The sequence below is a fragment of the Podarcis cretensis genome (genome assembly GCF_951804945.1).
Source record: "Podarcis cretensis genome assembly, chromosome: 14".
Taxonomy (NCBI): domain Eukaryota; kingdom Metazoa; phylum Chordata; class Lepidosauria; order Squamata; family Lacertidae; genus Podarcis; species Podarcis cretensis.
In genome coordinates, this window is record NC_137183.1 from 51,263,108 (window position 1) to 51,283,695 (window position 20,588).

Genomic DNA, 20,588 nt, shown 5'->3' on the forward strand with positions numbered 1-20,588 from the left:
TATTCATTGTATCAAATTTCAACAGAAGTAACACATAAAGTTCAACAAACGAACAAAGCAGAAGACCCAGTGGATCAGATCATTTTCTAGTCAGTTCATGCATAAGGTCCATCTGTGTAATGGCGTCTATTCCACCTGTCTGTTCATAAAGTCCAAACAATCCACATGAAAGGTTGTTACACTTCCACAAAATCCTTTCACAGTGTCTAGACAAGGATTTCTGGAATATTGGCCTTGTTTCGCCGTCCTGGGCTAACATCCCAGAGGACAGGATCACACTTCAAAACGACCTTGACAGATTAGAGAACTGGGCCAAAACAAACAAGATGAATTTTAACAGGCAGAAATGTAAAGTATTGCACTTGGGCAAAAAAAATGAGAGGCACAAATACAAGATGGGTGACACCTGGCTTGAGAGCAGTACATGTGAAAAGGATCTAGGAGTCTTGGTTGACCACAAACTTGACATGAGCCAACAGTGTGACGCGGCAGCTAAAAAAGCCAATGCAATTCTGGGCTGCATCAATAGGAGTATAGCATCTAGATCAAGGGAAGTAATAGTGCCACTGTATTCTGCTCTGGTCAGACCTCACCTGGAGTACTGTGTCCAGTTCTGGGCACCACAGTTCAAGAAGGACACTGACAAACTGGAACGTGTCCAGAGGAGGGCAACCAAAATGGTCAAAGGCCTGGAAACGTTGCCTTATGAGGAACGGCTAAGGGAGCTGGGCATGTTTAGCCTGGAGAAGAGGAGGTTAAGGGGTGATATGATAGCCATGTTCAAATATATAAAAGGATGTCACATAGAGGAGGGAGAAAGGTTGTTTTCTGCTGCTCCAGAGAAGCGGACACGGAGCAATGGTTCCAAACTACAAGAAAGAAGATTCCACCTAAACATTAGGAAGAACTTCCTGACAGTAAGAGCTGTTCGACAGTGGAATTTGCTGCCAAGGAGTGTGGTGGAGTCTCCTTCTTTGGAGGTCTTTAAGCAGAGGCTTGACAACCATATGTCAGGAGTGCTCTGATGGTGTTTCCTGCTTGGCAGGGGGTTGGACTCGATGGCCCTTGTGGTCTCTTCCAACTCTATGATTCTATGATTCTATGATCAGTAGTTAAAGCACTAAGTAATGCAAATAAATACAATATTATGATCTCACATATTTTACAGCAAAAATAACAATAACTAACTGTACATACCATATGTATTTTGTGGAAGTGTAACAACCTTTCATGTGGATTGTTTGAACTTTATGAACAGACAGGTGGAATAGACGCCATTACACAGATGGACCTTATGCATGAACTGACTAAAAAATGATCTGATCCACTGGGTCTTCTGCTTTGTTTGTTTGTTGAACTTTATGTGTTACTTCTGTTGAAATTTGATACTATGAATAGCATACCTTATTTACCTAAGAACACAGCCGGTTATGTCTCGTGTGTTTATTGAGGATGCTTTACGTGACCATAGGTTTGTTTGTTGCTGTTTTGTAACTGAGCTACCCTGGCAGCCTCGTATGACAACCTGGGCCCCTCCACCCACAGACGTCCTCACCTGACACTGGAACAGCAGGCGCATGAGTGGACAAGATGCAACGTGGTTCCGGTGCATTGCCATGACCAGTGCCCCGCCATGGGGAGAGTTCAGCAGGGCTGCCACCGCCTGCAGGAGTTTCACCGCGGTCCCCGGCGTGGCGTCGTTCCCCTGGCGGAGCCGAGCCAGCTCCTGCCCCAGCGCCTGCTGCAGAGCCAAGGAAAGGGGGCGCGGGTTCGAGTTCTGCCAGCGGGGATCTGGAGTCAACGGAAAGAGCTGCCCGAGGTGCGAAAAAGGAGGTGTCAGAAAAGCGAGGGAGCTGCATTTGCTTCCAGACTAGGAAAAACACAGGTTTCCAGGTTTCTACATTTTAAAAAGCAACACAGAGCATCAAAGGAGCAGATGTTTGCTTCCTTTTCTCCCAGTCACAATGCCTGGGTTTCTGCAGATCTCGGTGCAGTGGGAAAGGTCAAAGAGGGGGAGAAAAGGAAGCATGGAGTTTCGGGGCAAGGAACCCACTGGGAAGGGGCTGGTAGTGAGAAGGAAATGGGGGGGGGGGCAAAAGGTTTTTTCAAACCCAAAGCCACATCTGCCCATGGCATTTGCTGCCCCAAAGTCTGCCCTCCATAAAGGTAAAGGTAAAGGTAAAGGGACCCCTGACTGTTAGGTCCAGTCATGACCGACTCTGGGGTTGCGGCGCTCATCTCGCTTTACTGGCCGAAGGAGCCGGTGTACAGCTTCTGGGTCATGTGGCCAGCATGACTAAACCGCTTCTGGCAAACCAGAGCAGCACACAGAAACGCCGTTTACCTTCCCACCAGAGCGGTACCTATTTATCTACTTGCACTTTGATGTGCTTTCGAACCACTAGATGGGCAGGAGCTTGGACACAGCAATGGGAGCTCACCCCATCGCGGGGATTCGAACTGCTGACCTTCTGATTGGCAAGTCCTAGGTTTAACCTACAGCGCCACCCACATCCCTCTGCCCTCCATACCCATTTGCAATTAACCAGACAATGACAAGACACAGGGCCTTCTCAGTGGTGGCCTTGCTTCTGTAGAACTCCTCTTCCATGGAAGCCTGGCTGGCACCATCTTTGTTCTCCATTTTGTGCCAGATAAAAATGTTCCAATTTTTTTAAAAAAATCTGCCTGGGCCTTTACAAAGTTCTGGTCCCCCCCCCCTTTTTTTAATGCCATATTTTCAGAAGTTGCCATTTGTTACTGTGGTCTTAGGGAATCTATCACCTGTTGTCTTTCACCGCCTTATGGCATCTGTCGGTCTGAGAGGCAAGGCTGAAGAACAGCTATTAAAGGTTTCAACGAAGGAACAAAAATGGAGTGAAGGGGAATCATGGGATGGATGTGTGTGAGAGAGAGCCGGCATGTTGACAGGAATATGTTTGCTCAGAAAGTGGGTTTAGATATTTGTGGTCTCTTTCAGAGTATGGGAAACCTTAGACCTGTCTCTTATATGAACACATGCATTGTAAGGTTTTAACATTTTGTACTGTTTTGTAAGTCATTGCGGGTTACTTTTTGTGAAAGTAAGGAGACTAATAACTGCATTAAATAAGCAAAACAATAATTCTGTGGTGGAGACTGCCTGCAGTTTTGCCAGAGAGAGATAGACAGTGTAGAAGAACATGCAAAGCAGCCTAAGAAACAAAGTCGGGTTGTGGATGTTATAATTCCTGCTCCATAATTGCAATCACGGGATTGTTGTCTATCACATGACAGTATATGTCTATCACATGACAGTATATGTTTTGACTCCACAGAGTGGGAAGTGACGGAGACAGGATATTTGTGTTCCTGTGTTCCGTGAAGTGGGACTATTGTCCTTTGTTTTTTCTCTTTGCTGTCTGATGTTGCAGTGCTCCGTGTGTGTTTATATGTAAATAAAGTAGATTAGCCAAAATGCTGAGTTGCTGAGGTCTGTTACACAAGCTGCAAAGACTCTGCGGATCCCTAAGTGTGCCAATGTCTGTTGGCATCGGTTGCTGTGATGTTCAGGCAGAAGAAAGCTTTTGAAGCTCCCAAACGAAAGACCAGGAGGGAGAGAACATGCCAGTCGGGCATGTGTCTCTGCCAGGGTCCTACTCGAGTGTAGGACAAGCTCCTGACAGGGGGTTGGGGGGGTAAGGATCAGGGTCCCTACCTGAAGGAGGATGCCTGCCAAGTCATCGTCTGGACCAAGAACTCGGATCTGGGCCAAAGCGCGGATCCTGCCCTGCCCTTGTGGAGTCTCAAGGCTGCTTTTGGGTCGTGGAGAATCATCGCTGTCTGAAGAGAAAATAATGGGGAAATCTTGAGAGTGGGGCTTTTTCAAGAACCTGTCACGTGCAGACGAGGGAGGCACTGAGGAGGAATGGTGGGAGCCTCCCCCTGATCAGGATCCTGAATCTTCCCAGGAGCAGTGGGACAGTATAGATTTGGAACAATGGTTTGCAGAGGGACACAGTTCAGAAAACAGTTGGGAAGAACCAGGGGGTGAACAGTTAGGCGAAGCAGAACTGGGAGAGAGAGAGAGTTAACAGACTCAGTGTTGCTGGAAAGCCTACATCTGATCAGCCCAAGGTCAAGGAGGGCAGATAAGATGGCAGCACAGAAAGCACAGTGGTTGTGAGATCAGTTTGCAATAATAACAATAATAATAAATTTTTATTTATACCCCGCCCTTCCCGGTTGTAGTTGTCTTCTGTAATCATAGACCACACCCTCTTGCAGTGTTTTGTTACCGATTCATTTAAGTCCTATATTTCTTTATTGGCAACTGCAAAAACCAGCTGTTTTAAAACAATTTTTTGTTTCATTTCTGTAAGCCACCTGTTGCTACTAAAATTCAATTTTTAAAAATGTGGGGAGAGAGGAAATAAATCGCTGGAACTTCGCCACACAGTGAAGACATTTTTGTCGTCCCCTGCTGCCGCTGCCAAACCACATTTAGTCTCTTTTTTTGTATTGCTTCTGGAGTGTAACAGCTTTATCGCTGTGGCTTTAAAGTTGCATTTTGGGATTTCTGTTTATTCTCTTTTGAGCACCTTATGCAAACAGCTTTGAGGTTACTTTGTGACAGAAAGTGGCATGTAAGAGCATGCAGAACGAATGAATGAATGAATGAACGAATGAATGAATGAATACCTTGGCGAGATGGGATAGAAGCAGTGAGCAGCGAGTGGAATGTCTGTCCGCCAGTAGCCCCTCTTTCATGCTGGACCTCCACCAGGTGAGCCATGTAATCTGAAAGAGAACAAATCGCCAAAAAGAAAAAAAACAGGGACAGTGGATAGTGTTGTCATACAGTTCAATCACTAGGGGGCACTGGAGTTAATTGTATAAGGCTGGAGTTAGGGAATTTCTTGTGCGGACAGGATCAGCTGTTGGGAATCACAAGTGGGGAGATGTCTGCTGAGCTCAGGCTCTGCTTGTGAGCTTTCCCATATACTTCTGGCTGGCCGCGTTCAGCACCCTTAACAAACTATAGCTCCCAGAATTCCTTGGGGGAAACCATGACAGTTCAAAGTGCGATCATAGCACTTTACAGTGGTGCCTCGCAAGACGAAATTAATCCGTTCCGTGAGGCTCTTCGTATAGCGTTTCTTTTCGTCTTGCGAAGCAAGCCCATTGACAGCTTAGCGGATTAGCGCTATTAGCGGTTTAGCGGCTTTTAGCGATCAGCTGTTAAGCGGTTTATCAGCTGATAAGCGGCTTAACAGCTTAGGAAAAGGGGGAGGGGAGGGGAAAAAACCTGCAGGAACTCGCAAGACATTTTCGTCTTGCGAAGCAAGCCCATAGGGAAATTCGTTTTGCGAAGCGCCTCCAAAACGGAAAACCCTTTCGTCTAGCGGGTTTTCCGTCTTGCGAGGCGTTCGTCTTGCGGGGCACCACTGTAAATGTATGGTGTGGGTGTGGTCTGAATGGAACAGAAAGTGTCCCATGGAAAGCTAAAACACAGGGGAAATGTCCTTCCCTGCTTAATGCTGCAAGAAAGAGCTGGTGGATGTGATGCTTTTTAGATGCCACTGAGACTCCAACTCCCATCAGCTCTTGCTAACAAACGAGGGGATGATGGTAGTTGAAGCCGAAAACATCTGAAAGGCAGAAGGTTGGGAAGATTCTGATACGCACAAACAAACCTGCCCGTATAATATGACCCATGCCCAGAAGGTTGATGCTGAATAATAAGAACAATAATAAAATCAATATACAGTCATACCTTGGGTTACAGATGCTTTGGGTTGTGCGATTTTGAGTTGCGCACTGCGCCAAACCCGGAAGTACCGGAACTGGATACTTCTGGGTTTTGGCGCTTGCGCAAATCGCTGCAAATCGCGACCTGCGCGTGTGCACATGCGGTGCTGCAAGTTGCGAACGTGCTTCCTGCATGGATCACATTCGCAACCCGAGCGTCCACTGTACAAAAATTCAATATAGGAGTCTTTTTCTTTCTTATACACATACAGTGGTGCCTCGCAAGACGAAATTAATCCGTTCCATCAGGCTCTTCGTATAGCGGTTTTTTCGTCTTGCGAAGCAAGCCCATTGACAGTTTAGCGGATTAGTGCTATTAGCGGTTTAGCGGCTTTTAGCAATCAGCTGTTAAGCGGCTTATCAGCAGATCAGCTGATAAGCGGCATAGCGCCTTAGGAAAAGGGGGGGAAAAGGGGGAAAACCCGCAGGAACTCGCAAGACATTTTCGTCTTGCGAAGCAAGCCCATAGGGAAATTCGTTTTGCGAAGCGCCTCCAAAACGGAAAACCCTTTCGTCTAGCGGGTTTTCCGTCTTGCGAGGCATTCGTCTTGCGGGGCACCACTGTATTCGTTTTTTCTTCCCCTCACTTTTCCTCCTTTTTCCTGTATCACTTAGATTTTTTATCACTGATTCCACCCCCCAATATAAAAAGTAAAAAGATGGAGCTTGAGGGGATCCTCCCCCTGCCCACGGCCGCAGCCCTGAGTTCCCTTACTTTTGTCCATGATATTCTGCTCCAGAGTCTGAGGGTCGTGGGAGACAGCCTGGTCCAGGTACTGCAGAAGCTTGCTCATGCTGGAGACGGGGATGCCAAAGGACTGGACAAACAGCAGCAGCTGCTGAGGCTCCAGGTCTTGCAGAGCTGGGACAAAACACCCCCCAAGTCAGAACCGGCTCGCTCCAAGTTCCTTGCGAACCCACAAAAATCACATTACACAGAGCCTTGTGTGCATGGCCAATTGTGTCACAGATAACTCAACAGGCGTCTCTCTCTCTCTCTCTCTCTCTCTCTCTCTCTCTCTCTCTCTAAAATACGTGACCACAAATATTACAAAACTATTGTCATCAAATAGCTTTTTTAAACACATAATTCCTTCTTGACTTCCCACCCTTCTTTTCCTGATGTTTTTTGGTTACTCCATTTTAATAGCTGTTTTAGAACACATACACTTTTATTAAGCCCCGATATCGTTAAGTCTTTCAATAATTCATTGCTTATACAGTGGTGCCTCGGTTTTCGAACGCCTCCGTAGTCGAACGTTTCGGAACTTGAACGCCGCAAACCCGGAAGTAAATGCCTCCATTTTGAGTTTTCCATATTGAGGCTTCCGTTTTGAGGCTTCCGCTTTCAGTTTTGGATCGCTTTGGAACTCATTCAGACTTCCAGAACGGATTGCATTTGAAAACTGAGGTACCACTGTATTTCAAGCCCTGCCTGTGACTTCATGTATGGAGGTTAGTTTAACAGATAGGCCACCAATGACGTCTCTTCCCACATCCCCAGGCTGGCTGGCCTACCTACCTGCATCCACCAGCCGAGGCACCTCTGAACGGATCATGCGCAGCTTCAGCCAGTCTGGGAGGAGAAGTGCTTCTTCAGATGTGTCCACCAGGAAAGCGGTGGGGAGGGGCTTCTTCTCGGGGAACCAGATGTCCAGTAGGGTGCAAAAGTCCCCGCCCCCGGCTTTAAATAAATGTTCGGAGAGTCATCTTGCTTGCCTCGCACATATTTGCTACACCCCAAACCAGCCTTCGTCAACCTGGTGCCCTTCTGATGTTCTGCACCACAATTCCCCCCCCCACCCGTGCTGATTGGGGCTTGTGGGGTGGTAACAGCACAAAAGACGTTTTTTGGGGGAGGCAGCAAACTGGCAAATGATCTTTTACCGCAACTTAAGAAACAGCATAAAGAGGGTCACAGAAGCCGCCCCACCAAAGCCCACTCCCTATTAACACCAGAGATATGTGTGCATCAAAATCCTGCTCAAGTTCACCCAAGCGTCTCCTCCCCACAAAAAAATATATCTTGCCCTCTATATCCATTATGCAAATCAGGCCAGTGGGCAGAATTGACTCAGCTTCTGCTGGTCGTATTGAACAGGCGAGAAGCCACATGGGGCGCTCAGGTCCATGCTTGTGAAACACGGACCACTTATAAACGCCATCTCCAACTCCTCGAAAGATTCCATCAACGGTGTCTCCGAAAAAGTTTACACATCACTGGGGAAGACAGGCGAACTAATGCCTGTGTACTGGAAGAAGCAAAAATCATGAAGCGATGATTCTTCAACATCAGCTTCGTTGGACTAGTCATGTTGTGCGCATGCCTGATTATCATCTTCCAAAGCAACTACTCTATTCCGAACTTTAAAATGGAAAGCGTAATGCTGGTGGTCAACAAAAGAGGGTTAAAGACTGTCTCATGGCAAATTTAAAAAAATGTAGTCTAAACACCAACAACTGGGAAGCACTGGCCTGCGAGCGCTCCAGTTGGAGAACAGCTTTTACCAAAGGTGTCATGGGCTTTGAAGATGCTCGAACTCAGGACGCAAGGGAGAAAATGTTGAGCTGTAAATATTCTGCTGTAATAAAGGCTAATAAATAAGCACACAAATGCCTAGTGTGTTTGCATGGATCTGAAGCAACAGTTTTTTCTGCTGTGTTTTACTCTGCTAAGAGGAAGGCACGCTTGGCAAATCCACACCGTGATCAACTTCTGCCCGGAAACCTATGTCTCCATTGTGGAAGGACGTGTGGATCCAGAATTGGCCTTAAGGACTCCCTGTTAAGACCATCTTCATGAAGGACAATCTTGCTCAGCTACGAGAGATCGCCAGAGAAGATCCACTGGAAACTGCTATGTAGCCACTGCTTAAGGCATCAGAGATTTCCTCGGGCATTGGTCTCGCCTGCCTCTGCACCTATAAGATCTAGGGACCTTTTATTGATTTATGTAGGGGGAGAAAAACCAGGAGCACTGAATTGAAATCTGCAATTGGCGCTTCATTCCACGGATTCTCTTCTTTCACAGGAGAAAAGACAGAGCCTCTCAGAGATGCTTTGCAGGGATTCAAGGAGAGATTCCCTATTCCGTTTGGCTCAATCAAGCATAGATCCATTAATTCCTGCCCGGGGCAAAGGAGGCTAGGCGGAGAGGCAGATCCAGCATCCACTGGAAAATACATGACCTCCATCATTCACCTTGAGGTGGTCCGAGAGTCAGCAGAATCACCATGGCATGGACGACCAGGATGTGCATTGTTGCTGTTTCTCCGGTGCTCCAGCGGAGGAATACCTGATCTTGGGACTCCGACTAGAGAGAGGAAGAGAGAAGATTGGGTAATGAAATGCAACCGTTGTTGGGAGAAAAATGGCGGCTGCTCACTTGCAGAATGCTCACCCCTAAGAATCTTGCCTGACCCCTTCCTTGGGGAGAACGTTTCTAAATCAATCCTTTTTATAAAAAAACAAACAAACCACACCTCCAAAAAGCTTTTATTGCTGGCTCTTACATTAAAAAAAAAAGAAAAGAAAACTGATGCTGTTTCTAATACATGTGATTTATTTCATTGCTTCACTGCTTTTTTAAAAATCATAAACTGCCTTGCAAGGGCTTGTCCAAAAGGGAGAGTAAAACCAAAATAAATATAGAGGGTGAATTTATTTATTTATTTATTTGATAGATTTATATCAAGCCCTTTCTCCAAAATGGAGTTCAGAGAGGTTTAAGGCAATGATAATGAAAATTCAATGATCATTAAAATACATTTAAAATATAAAAAACAAAAACAGTGAATCCAACACGGTTGTGATAAAACACCATGGAAATGGATCATGCACAAATAAAAAAGTATTCAGTTCTTTTTTCATTTGACATATTTGTATCTTGCTTTTCCAACAACAAATGCTGAGCTCACAATAATCGCAGCAGCATTAAAAAACACACACACAGACATTGCAATCATTATAATATCAAACCCAATTGCATATAAATAAACAACAATACATTTCTCAAAACAATGACACAATTCAATAAAGGGATCATAACTCGTAGTTACTTCCTAATCGCAGGGAACCCTACTCCAAAACAACAACAAAATAGATTAGCTGTGTGTCCTGTTGGTTTTCAAACGAACTGTTTCGCAACGCTGCAATGGATGGAAGCCTCATTCACCGAACGTGAATTGTAGACACAGACCAAATCATTTGGGAGGGAATGCCAAAGACACGGGGCTGCCACCAAGAAAGCCCTGACTCGTGTCGCTGTCCTTCTCCCAGCCTCTATCCCGGGCAGAACGATGAGCAGGACCTCCCCCCATGACCATAACGCACGGGGTCACTGAGTAACAGGGCAGGCACTCCTCCAGGGACTCGGCGGGGAAGGAGAGGGCCACTCACCCAGCTGTAGACCTCCTCGCCCTCTTTGCTCTGGCGCATGCGCTTGATGTAGCGGGAGAAGACGGAGAGCAGGGCCACCAGCACGGCGTCGGACTCTGAGCTGTAGGAGAGCTTCGAGAAGAGGTGGGTCATGATGGTGGACCGTTCCACAATCAGCCTGGCCACGTCCTGAGAAAGTCAACGGCAAACAAGGCATGAGAGCTGCACTGGCTCCCGGTGGAGTACAGGATCAGGTTCAAGGTGTTGGTTTTAACCTTTAAAGCCCTATACAGCCTAGGACCCTCGGACCTACAGGACTGCCTCTCCTGGTATGTCCCATGGAGGACCTTACGGTCTTCAAACAAAAACATCTTGGAGATCCCGGGCCACAGGGAGGTTAGGCTGGCCTCAACCAGAGCCAGGGCTTTCTCGGCCGTGGCCCTGATCTGGTGGAACGCTCTGTCACAAGAGTCTAGGGCCCTGCGGGACTTGACATCTTTCCGCAGGGCCTGCAAGACAGAGCTGTTCCACCAGGCCTTTGCCCAGGGCACAGCCTGACCCCCTCCTTTGGCAATCCTCACAGAACTCTAGCCCAATGGTTGCCATTAATCTGATTTGAACTGATTTTATAATGAAATGATTTTAGAATGTTGTATTATTTTACTGTTGTTAGCCGCTCTGAGCCCGGCTTTGGCTGGGGAGGGTGGGATATAAATAAATTATTATTATTATTATTATTATTATTATTATTATTATTATTAATGAGAGGCTGTGAGATCAGGCCAAAGGCACACCTAGTCCAACAGGGGGAGTTCTAAGATGGCGACAGCTTAGCAAGCAGGCTTCAGAGCTCCGCAGATAACAGGACTGCAATTAGCGTTGATTGCTACCCAGGGAAGTAATTTTTCCTATTTTTACTTCTCTACTTTTAAACTTACCAACCTACTGAGATTCTATCAGCACCTTCTTGTCTATGCTATGAGAAACATCTGGGGCAAGTTCTGTGAAGCATCCTGGGCAGGCCGCCACCTCCTAGCTATTAACCGCCACCTCCCTTCTATACTTTGTTCCTGGAACTCCTGGCAATCACCACACAGAGAAGCTCTTAAATTGAACAAACTGAGCACTTTCTATTTTTTCTCTCTTCTTCGGTTGGGGAAACCTCTCCTTGTTTACTCCCCACAGGGACGATATACCTGCTACTAAACGCTACAAGGACCCAGAGGATGTAGCTCTCTCACCGGTTCCCAAACAATCTAAAATGGAGGACTTTTAAAAACAAATCTGCTTTTATGGTTCCAACAAAAAACGGTTTTCTCCCCTTGATGATTATTGTGAGTGTGGGGGGAGTATTCAAGGTGAGAGCGTGGAACTGGATCCAGCAATGGGACAAGTTGATCCTGTTCCCCAAGAGAGGAAGGAATAGCAAGCAGGGAGAGCACCCAATTAACTCTAATTGCAAGAAAGGTTGAGCATATCTTTCAACAAACTAGAGGTAAAAGGTAAAGGTCAAGGGACCCCTGATCATTAGGTCCAGTCGTGACCGACTCTGGGGTTGCGGTGCTCATCTGGCTTTATTGGCCGAGGGAGCCGGCGTACAGCTTCTGTGTCATGTGGCCAGCATGACTAAGCTGCTTTTGGCGAACCAGAGCAGCGCACGGAAACGCTGCTTACCTTCCCGCTGGAGCGGTACCTATTTATCTACTTGCACTTTAGCGTGCTTTCGAAATGCTAGGTTGGCAGGAGCAGGGACTGAGCAGCGGGCGCTCACCCCATTGCAGGGATTCGAACTGCCGACCTTCTGATCGGCAAGCCCTAGGCTCTGTGGTTTAACCCACAGCGCCACCTGAGTCCCTCCAAATTAGAGGTACTGCCTCTCAAATAACCCAATTATCCAAAGAGGTCCACAGTTTATCAGTTAATAAGAAGCAGGCATTAACAGAACACACCTAGTCCAATGTCCTGTTCTTACAGTGGCCAACCAGACAACCGCAGGAAACCTGAAGGAAACAGAAGCTCTCTCCCCCTTCTGCAGCTTCCAGCAGCTGGTTTTTGGAAGCCCATTGCGGTGGAACCTTGGTTCTCAAACTTAATCCGTCCCAGAAGTCCGTTTGGAAACCAAGGTGCGGCTTCCGATTGGCTGCAGGAGCTTCCTGCACTCAATCGGAAGCAGCGGCGGATGTTTGGGTTCCGAAGAACGTTCCAAACCGGAACATTCACATCTGGATTTGCAGCATTCGGGAGCCAAAACGTTAGCGCTGCAAGGCGTTCGGTACCTGTGGCCCTTCAGATGTGTTTGAACTCCAGCTCCCATCAGCCCTCCCAGTGTGGCCAGTGGTGAGGGGTGATGGGAGCTGCAGTCCAGCAATGTCCCCAAAGAACCCGGTATGAAGAACACATGGCTGAGGAGAAACTTAAGAGGGAACCACCACAGATCTGTGTGTTCGGCCCTTAAAACGGAAGGCCTCTCTCTCTCACCAGTGCGAGGTCGTTGTGCTGTCCCTGTTCCTCCACTGGAGCATGCTGGGAAAGGTAAACCAAGTAAGCACTGATCGTCTGAGGATCCGTCTCCATGTGGATGGCCTGGAAATTGCAGAAAGAATTGTGTTTCTCAGCCTCAACGCTGACTAACGCAAAATTGGAAACCCTTTTTATTTTAATCCTCTCTCTTTCCTTTCTTTTTTCATTTTTTTTTTTTATTGAAGACTTTATTGCTTTACAGAAGTTATGTGTAATGTCTCTCGTATTTTTTCCATGTAACATTTTTACAAATCAGTTTCATTTGTTGAGACTTTTTGGGGGGGGGGAAGGGGTGGAGGGGGAAGATGGGTGGAGGTGGGGTGGCAATGTTTCTATTTTGCTTAATGTATGTAGGGTTTGGTGTCAGCGTTGCTCGCACTGTTCATTTGTGTTCCTTTGGTGGTGAGAGAGGTTGGGGTTGGCCATGGGTGTGGCTGTTCATTTGTGGTTGGCTGTGGTGGTCTTTGTTTTCGTGTGTGAGTGGGGTGGGTGTTTTGGATCAGGTTAGCCATATGGATTTGTATGCTGTTGGTGGATTACAGTGGTGCCTCGCAAGACGAAAAGAATCTGTTCCGCGATTCTCTTCGTCTAGTGGTTTTTTCGTCTTGCGAAGCAAGCCCATTGACGGATTAGCGGATTAGCGCTATTAGCGGTTTAGCGGCTTAGCGGATAAGCGGCTTAGAAAAAGAGGGGGAGGAAAAAAACCCTGCAGGAACTCGCAAGACATTTTCGTCTTGCGAAGCAAGCCCATAGGAAATTCGTTTTGCGAAGCACCTCCAAAACGGAAAACTCTTTCGTCTAGCGAGTTTTCCGTCTTGCGAGGCATTCGACTTGCGGGGCACCACTGTATTGTTATTGTCTTTGTCAGGGAACTGCCATCGGAGCCAGAGGAGGAGGGAGGGCTCCAGAGGGATGCCGGAGAGCGTCCCGGGAGGGAGAGAGGCAGCCCATCTGCGGGGGAAGGAAATCAGCGTAGCACCAGTGGAGGAGGGGGGCAGATGGGGGAATCGGTGAGGAGGCTCCATGACTCCTCACAGGAGACAGGCGGGGAGAGCACGGGTCCTCCACTGCCCACACCCTCCCTGCGCAGAAGACTTCCATGCAGGGAGAGTAGGCGGAGACTAGGCGTCAAAGAACTTGTTTGCTGGAAGAAGTTCAAGAAACGGCCACTGACGGATTCTGCCAGAGATTGAGACAGCCACGGATGAGTGGCTGTCCGGACAGAAAGGGTTCACCCAGGTGACTCAGCCAGGTGTGGCACCGACTTATGCACGAGCAACCCTCTAGAACCATTACAGTCTTGTTGGGCTGTGTTTCTTTTTTCTTTCTTTTGCTTCTGGTTTGTGTGTGTGTGTCCTCTACTGTGGGTCAATGAGGAACCTGTGTAAGAGGCAGGGGAGGGAAGATCTCCCAGGCTGGGAGACTAGGAGGATAAACTGGAAGCTCCCAGGTGAGCTGGGGGTGTCTGTGTGTCCAGCCCCTTCTGGGTGAAATAAGGATTAAGATAGCTCCATCCAAGACATGAGAGAAAATAGCAACAACCGGGGGAAAGAAAAACATAACATTTTACAAGGACAGGAAGAAACACCACGGACAGAATAACAAGCACACACAGGAAGAACAAGGATCTAGTTTTGAGTCCCTCACTTGTAGTTTTATAAATCATTTAATGGGTCGACACAAATAGAAGTGATTAATATTGCAGTTGTTGTATGAGGGATTATCATTATGACCAGAATGTAATTGAAATTAACAAGATTTTGGAACGCAGAAATAAAGGAAATAATCAAACCATCAAATTTAGCATGCCACCTTATCTAAATTATATAATTCAGTATTTGAACAATTGGTATTAATAATTGTATTATAAATCGGTATTGTTATAATGAGGCTATTATGGGATTGTAATTGAAAAACTAATAAAACTAAAATAATAAAAATAAAATTATTAAAAAAAGAATTAAGGATTAAAATCTACCTTTGAGAGAGGGCTTTGTATTTTCTTTTTCTTTCTTTCTTTTTTCATTTTCATTTAGATTTGTTTCAGTAGAATTTATGGGGAGGGAGGGAGAGGGCCCAGCACTGCTTTTCTAGCTATGTAGCATGTGGACTGGGGCTCATCAGAGGCCGGGTCGCGAGATGCCCTGCTCTCAAACCCATCAGTTCTTAGATAGATAGGTAATTTATTACGGTCAAAGACCAGCTCGCCATCAGTTTCTTACAAGGTGAAGGCCAGCATTTTGAACTAAACCGAGAAACAAGTCAGATTAGCAACCGAGTCCTGAGACGAAGCCATCTTCCGTGTCGCCCCGAGCGGGAGATCTTACCTGCTGCAAAGCAACCGCAGTGGCGGCCCTAACGCTGTCAAACAAGGGCAGTTTGGGCAAGTCACGGAGGAGCCACTGGTAGCCCTGCAGGAGCTCTGAATCCCCAGAGTCTTCCTCCATAGGGTGGTCCTTCTCCTCTCTGTCACGGAGTCCTCCTTCGGAAAGCACCAAAGACAGGCCCTGCAGGAAGGAGGACAGAGGCAGATTAATACAATACAGAGACCACTAAGAATTGCAGAGCTGGAAGGGACCCCGAGGGTCATTCACTCCAACCCCCTGCAATGCAGAAATCTCAACTAAACATCCATGACAATGTCAGGAGCTTGGCCCTACACTCGAGCAGGACCCAACTGGCATGTTCTCTCCCTCCTGGTCGATCCTTCGGGAGCTTCATAAGCTTTCTTCTGCCCAAACATCACAGTGACTGATGCCAACCGACACCGACATACTTAGGGATCCGCAGAGTCTTCGAGCTTGCCTGACAGAACCCCAGCAACTCGGCATGTTGGCTAGTCTACTTTATTTACATATAGACACACACGGAGCACTGCAACATGGCTCCCTCTTTCTCTAGCATCAGACAGCAAAGAGAAAAAACAAAGGACAACAGTCCCACTTCACGGAACACAGTCACACAAACATCCTGTCTCCGTCACTTCCCACTCTGTGGAGTCAAAACATATACCGTCATGTGAAAGACAACAATCCTATGACTGCAATCACGGAGCAGGAATTCTAACAGACAGATAGATGGCTGTCCAACCTCTACTTAAAAAACCTACAAGGAAGGAGTCTGCAACCTCCCGAGTGAGACACCTCCACTGTCGAACAGCTCTTACTGTCAGGAAGTTCTTCCTGATGTTTAGTCGGAATCTCCTTTCTTGTAACTTCAAGCCATTGGTTCGGGTCTCCCCTCCAGAGCAGGAGAAAACAAGTTGCTCCCTCTTCCATGTGACAGTCCTTGAGGTATTTGAAGACGGCTATCCTGTCTCCTCTCAGTCTCCTCTTTTCCCAGGCTAAACATAACCAATTCCCTCAACCACTCCTCATATGGCTCGGTGGTAAAACTATCTTTCAAAGAAGCCAACAAAGGGAGTAAAACATCCCCCCAAACCCTAAACAGTCTAGTGAGGGCTGCATTTGCTCAGTAGCCTCGGAATGTCAGCTAGAAAATAATAATAATAATAATAATAATAATAATAATAATAATAATAATAAACTAGAATGGAGAGTTGGCTGAAGACCCTGCTTAACTCTCAATCAGCTTAGGATTTATGGATATATCGCCATGTTTTGCTGCACTCGTTGTGCTTACTGCCATTTGAATCTTATCCTTTTATTTGAAACCCACATCTGAATGGGTACACAGATGGCCAAGCTACCAGTGGAATAAGCTGCCTGACTTCTTGAGCTGAAGAAGCATCTTCCTGTGAAACGGTCCCGTTTCAGGAGGCTCAAGAGAGGCCCGGCAACGCCGTCCTCGCCATCTTCCTTACCTTCATGGCCAGCACCCGCGAGGCCACCTGGGAGGAGCTGAGGCGCCTCAGGAAATAGTCAAGGACTTCGCACGTGGTCTGCTCGTCGGCCTTGGGTCCCAACAGCAGGTCCTGGAGGCGTCCAAGCAGCTGCCTCTGCTTCTGCTGCCTCTGTGGAGAAAGAGGTCGCTGTTTCTTCCCAGCGGTTCCTCAGCTACTGGACCGCTGAGAGCTGATGTGGGGTAGCAGCTACCGTGGCCAGGCCAGGGCAAAGGAGGCTGGGGTTCAAAGAACCGTTCAGGCAGCATCCACACCGTGCATCTGAGGAGCTCTGATGCCCCTTTAAACAGTATTAGTAGTAGTAGTAATAGTAGTAGTACAGTGGTACCTCGGGTTACATACGCTTCAGGTTACAGACTCCGCTAACGCAGAAATAGTACCTCAGGTTAAGAACTTTGCTTCAGGATGAGAACAGAAATCGTGCTCCGGCGGCGCAGCAGCAGCAGGAGGCTCCATTAGCTAAAGTGGTGCTTCAGGTTAAGAACAGTTTCAGGTTAAGTACGGACCTCCGGAACGAATTAAGTACTTAACCCGAGGTACCACTGTAGTAGTAGTAGTAATAATAATAATAATAATAATTTATTTATACACCGCCCATCTGGCTGGGTTTCCCCAGCCACTCTGGGTGGCTTCCAACAAAATATTAAAATACCGTAATGCATCAAACATTAAAAGCTTCCCTAAACATGGCTGCTTTCAGATGTCTTCTAAAAGTCTGGTAGTAGTTGTTCTCTTTGAGATCTGGTGGGAGAGCATTCCACAGGGCAGGGGCCACTACCGAGAAGGCCCTCTGCCTGGTTCCTTGTAACTTGGCTTCTCGCAGTGAGGGAACTGCCAGAAGGCCCTTGCCGCTGGACCTCAGTGTCCGGGCAGAACGATGGAGGTGGAGACGCTCCTTCAGATATACTGGACCGAGGCCATTTAGGGCTTTAAATGTCAGCACCAACACTTTGAATTGTGCTCGGAAACGTAATGGGAGCCAGTGTAGGTGTTTCAAGACCAGTGTTATGTGGTCTCTGGCTTCCACCAGAGAATTATGGGGGCTGCAGTTTGCTAAGGGTGTTTAGGAGATCTCCTGTATCCCTCACAGGGCAACCATCCCCAGAGTGGTTGAGCGATCAACTCCGCTTCACAGGAAACTCTGGGGAAATGGTAGCTCTGAGAGGAATATTGGGCTCTCTTAACAACCCTCAGCAACCTTAACAAATGGTGGCTGTATTGCTGCTGAAATGGAACACTCAGGATGAAACGGTGAAGTCTGCTATGATTAAATGGGCACAGGATGTTGGACATAACATTATGATGGCTGACTGGGAACAGTTATGGACCACCGGTATGAAATTTACGGCATGTAATGCCTTAAGAGAGAATATTATGAAAATGATATACAGGTGGTACATGACCCCAGTCAAGCTTGCAAAAATTTATCATCTGCCCGATAATAAATGTTGGAAATGTAAAGAGACTGAAGGTACATTCTTTCACCTTTGGTGGACGTGCCCAAAGATCAAGGCTTTCTGGGAAATGATTTATAATGAAATGAAAAAGGTATTTAAATATACCTTCTTGAAGAAACCAGAGGCCTTTCTTCTGGGCAAGGTTGGCCAATTGGTGCCAAAGAAGGACAGAACTTTCTTTATGTATGCGACAACAGCAGCAATAATACTTATTGCAAAATATTGGAAGACACAAGATCTACCCACTCTGGAAGAATGGCAGATGAAGATGATGGACTATATGGGACTGGCAGAAATGACCGGCAGAATCCGAGACCAGGGAAAAGAGTCGGCGGAAGAAGACTGGAAGAAGTTTAAAGACTATTTGCAGAAATATTGTAAAATTAATGAATGTTAGAATGATGTTGGACAGAAATTAAGTGGTTTCCAGCTGTAATGCTTAAGAGATATGAAAAATAAGGTTTAGAAATAAGTAAAAATTAACGGTGAGGATTTGTTGAACTAACAATTTGAATTGGAATACAAGAAAGGGAGGTATGAGGAGGTCTGGAAAATAAGTTAAAAGAAAATAAGTAATGGAAATTCTATGCGTTTTTTAATTACCTTTGTATTTTTGTATTTTTTGTATTTTTGTTATCTTTTTTTTCTTTTCTTTTCTTTTTTTCACTTTACATTGTATTATTTTTTGAAAACTTTAATAAATATTCTATAAAAAAAAACAAAAACAAATGGTGGCTGTCTACCAACACTATCCAGTACACTGGCTGAGACTCTACCTGCCCGCAGACTGTCTTGCCAGAGTGGTGCATGCTCTGGTTATCTCCCGCTTGGACTACTGCAATGCACTCTATGTGGGGCTACCTTTGAAGGTGACCCGGAAACTACAACTAATCCAGAATGCGGCTGCCAGGCTGGTGACTGGGTGCAGCCACCGGGACCGCATAACACAGGTCGTAAAAGATCTACACTGCTTCCCAGTACATTTCTGAGGGCAATTCAAAGTGTTGGTGCTGACCTTGAAAGCTCTATGTGGCCTCAGCCCTGTAGGCCTCAAGGAGCGTCTCCACCCCCATCGTTCAGCCTGAGATCCAGCTCCAAGGGCGTTTTGGCAGTTCCCTCACTTGAGGGTCAATTTCAAAAAATCCCGCTGGAAAAATGGTTGTGTCCGTGTGGAGATGGCAGTACTGAATCAGTAGCTCATGTGCTTCTACCTTGCATAAAGATTCGAGGACTAAGGTTCTTACCTCTCTACTACTATCCATAAATGGTCACTCAACCATTGCTACTGTGCTTGCAAAAACCATTGCTACTGTGTCCTTGCAAAAACTGTAGCTTTTTTAGCAGGGACAATTAGAATAACGTCTATTGTTTGATTATTAATTTAAACCTCCAGAATGCATTTTGTATAGTTAGGTTTTTACCTCTCTCTTCGGTAAATTTTATTTTGTTTTATTGCTATGGCTAGTGGCCGATGCAAATAGAGAGCACCTACCTCTCGTTTCTTAGCACGCTGCTCTTTGCTTTCTCCTTCCTCTTCCTCCTCGCCAGAGGCGGATTCGTCAGCGGCGTCATGCAGAAGGAATTCACAAAGGCACTGCACCGGCAGAACATCCAAGGAGCCCTCGCTGGACTGAACCAGGTCTGCCAGCCATGGCATCGATTGGGAAGACGCCTAAGGAAGAAGAGGGTCAGGTTTACCTGTGGGACCGCCTCAGCCCACCTAAGCCCTGGGGCCTCCGGGTACAGGGCAGTAGATAAATCCAATAAATAAAATAAATAAAAAATAAGCCCACTTGGCTGCTTCAGTCTGCAGAACTGGCACTGCTACAGGTGCCACACAATACCTGCTCCACATCTGTAAGAAATCCATCTTTTGAGTGAGGAGGCTCCTACACTTTGGAACTACAGTGGTACCTCGCAAGACGAATGCCTCGTAAGACAAAAAACTCGGAAGACGAAAGAGTTTTTCGTTTTTTCAGTTGCTTCGCAAGACGGATTTCCCTACGGGCTTGCTTCGCAAGACGAAAACGTCTTGCAAGTTTGTTTCCTTTTTCTTAAAACCGTGCATTCACTTCGCGGAGCAACTCATAGCACGCGGTGTGGTAGCCTTTTTTGAGGTTTTTGAAGACTTTGGTGATTTTTGAAGCTTTTCCAAAGTCCGTGCTTTGCAAGATGAAAAAATCGCAAGACGAAAAAACTCGCGGAACGAATTAATTTTGTCTTGCGAGGCACCACTGTACTGATAACAGGCAGCACTCTTTATGGCGCCTGAAAAAAACATTTTTTGCTTAAGCAAGCCTACCCAGATAACAGAACGTTGACATGCCTTTAAATCTGTTTTTTCTTCTCTGAGTAAATTGCTTTGAGGTGTCTTCTTTTAAAAGAATGAATGAATGAATGGGTCTTTGAAGCTGGATGGAAAGCCAGAACTGATGGGATCAACCAAATAACTGGGATGGTGGAGGAATTCTGCAAACAGAGGGCCACCACCAAGCAGAGGCAACCGTGTGCCGTTCCCAACGCTCTACAAAAGCCGCCCCAATTCCAGCCTCAGCCTTCCATCTCCTCCCAACCCTCTTTCA

At 46.6% G+C, this 20,588-nt stretch overlaps 1 protein-coding gene across 1 annotated transcript in view; it reads right to left on the bottom strand.

The window, feature by feature from the left end:
- The window catches only part of INTS1 (integrator complex subunit 1), an 80,149-nt gene that overhangs the window by 30,638 nt on the left and 28,923 nt on the right, over positions 1-20,588 (bottom strand). The window contains exons 20-30 of the mRNA XM_079953654.1: positions 19,499-19,678; positions 16,511-16,660; positions 15,015-15,194; positions 12,646-12,750; positions 10,189-10,356; positions 8,992-9,103; positions 7,313-7,474; positions 6,506-6,652; positions 4,681-4,779; positions 3,698-3,822; positions 1,556-1,810 (exon numbers count right to left, since the gene is read on the bottom strand). Of these exons, the coding sequence (XP_079809780.1) occupies positions 1,556-1,810; positions 3,698-3,822; positions 4,681-4,779; positions 6,506-6,652; positions 7,313-7,474; positions 8,992-9,103; positions 10,189-10,356; positions 12,646-12,750; positions 15,015-15,194; positions 16,511-16,660; positions 19,499-19,678 (1,683 nt within the window). The remainder of the gene's footprint in view (positions 1-1,555; positions 1,811-3,697; positions 3,823-4,680; positions 4,780-6,505; positions 6,653-7,312; positions 7,475-8,991; positions 9,104-10,188; positions 10,357-12,645; positions 12,751-15,014; positions 15,195-16,510; positions 16,661-19,498; positions 19,679-20,588) is intronic.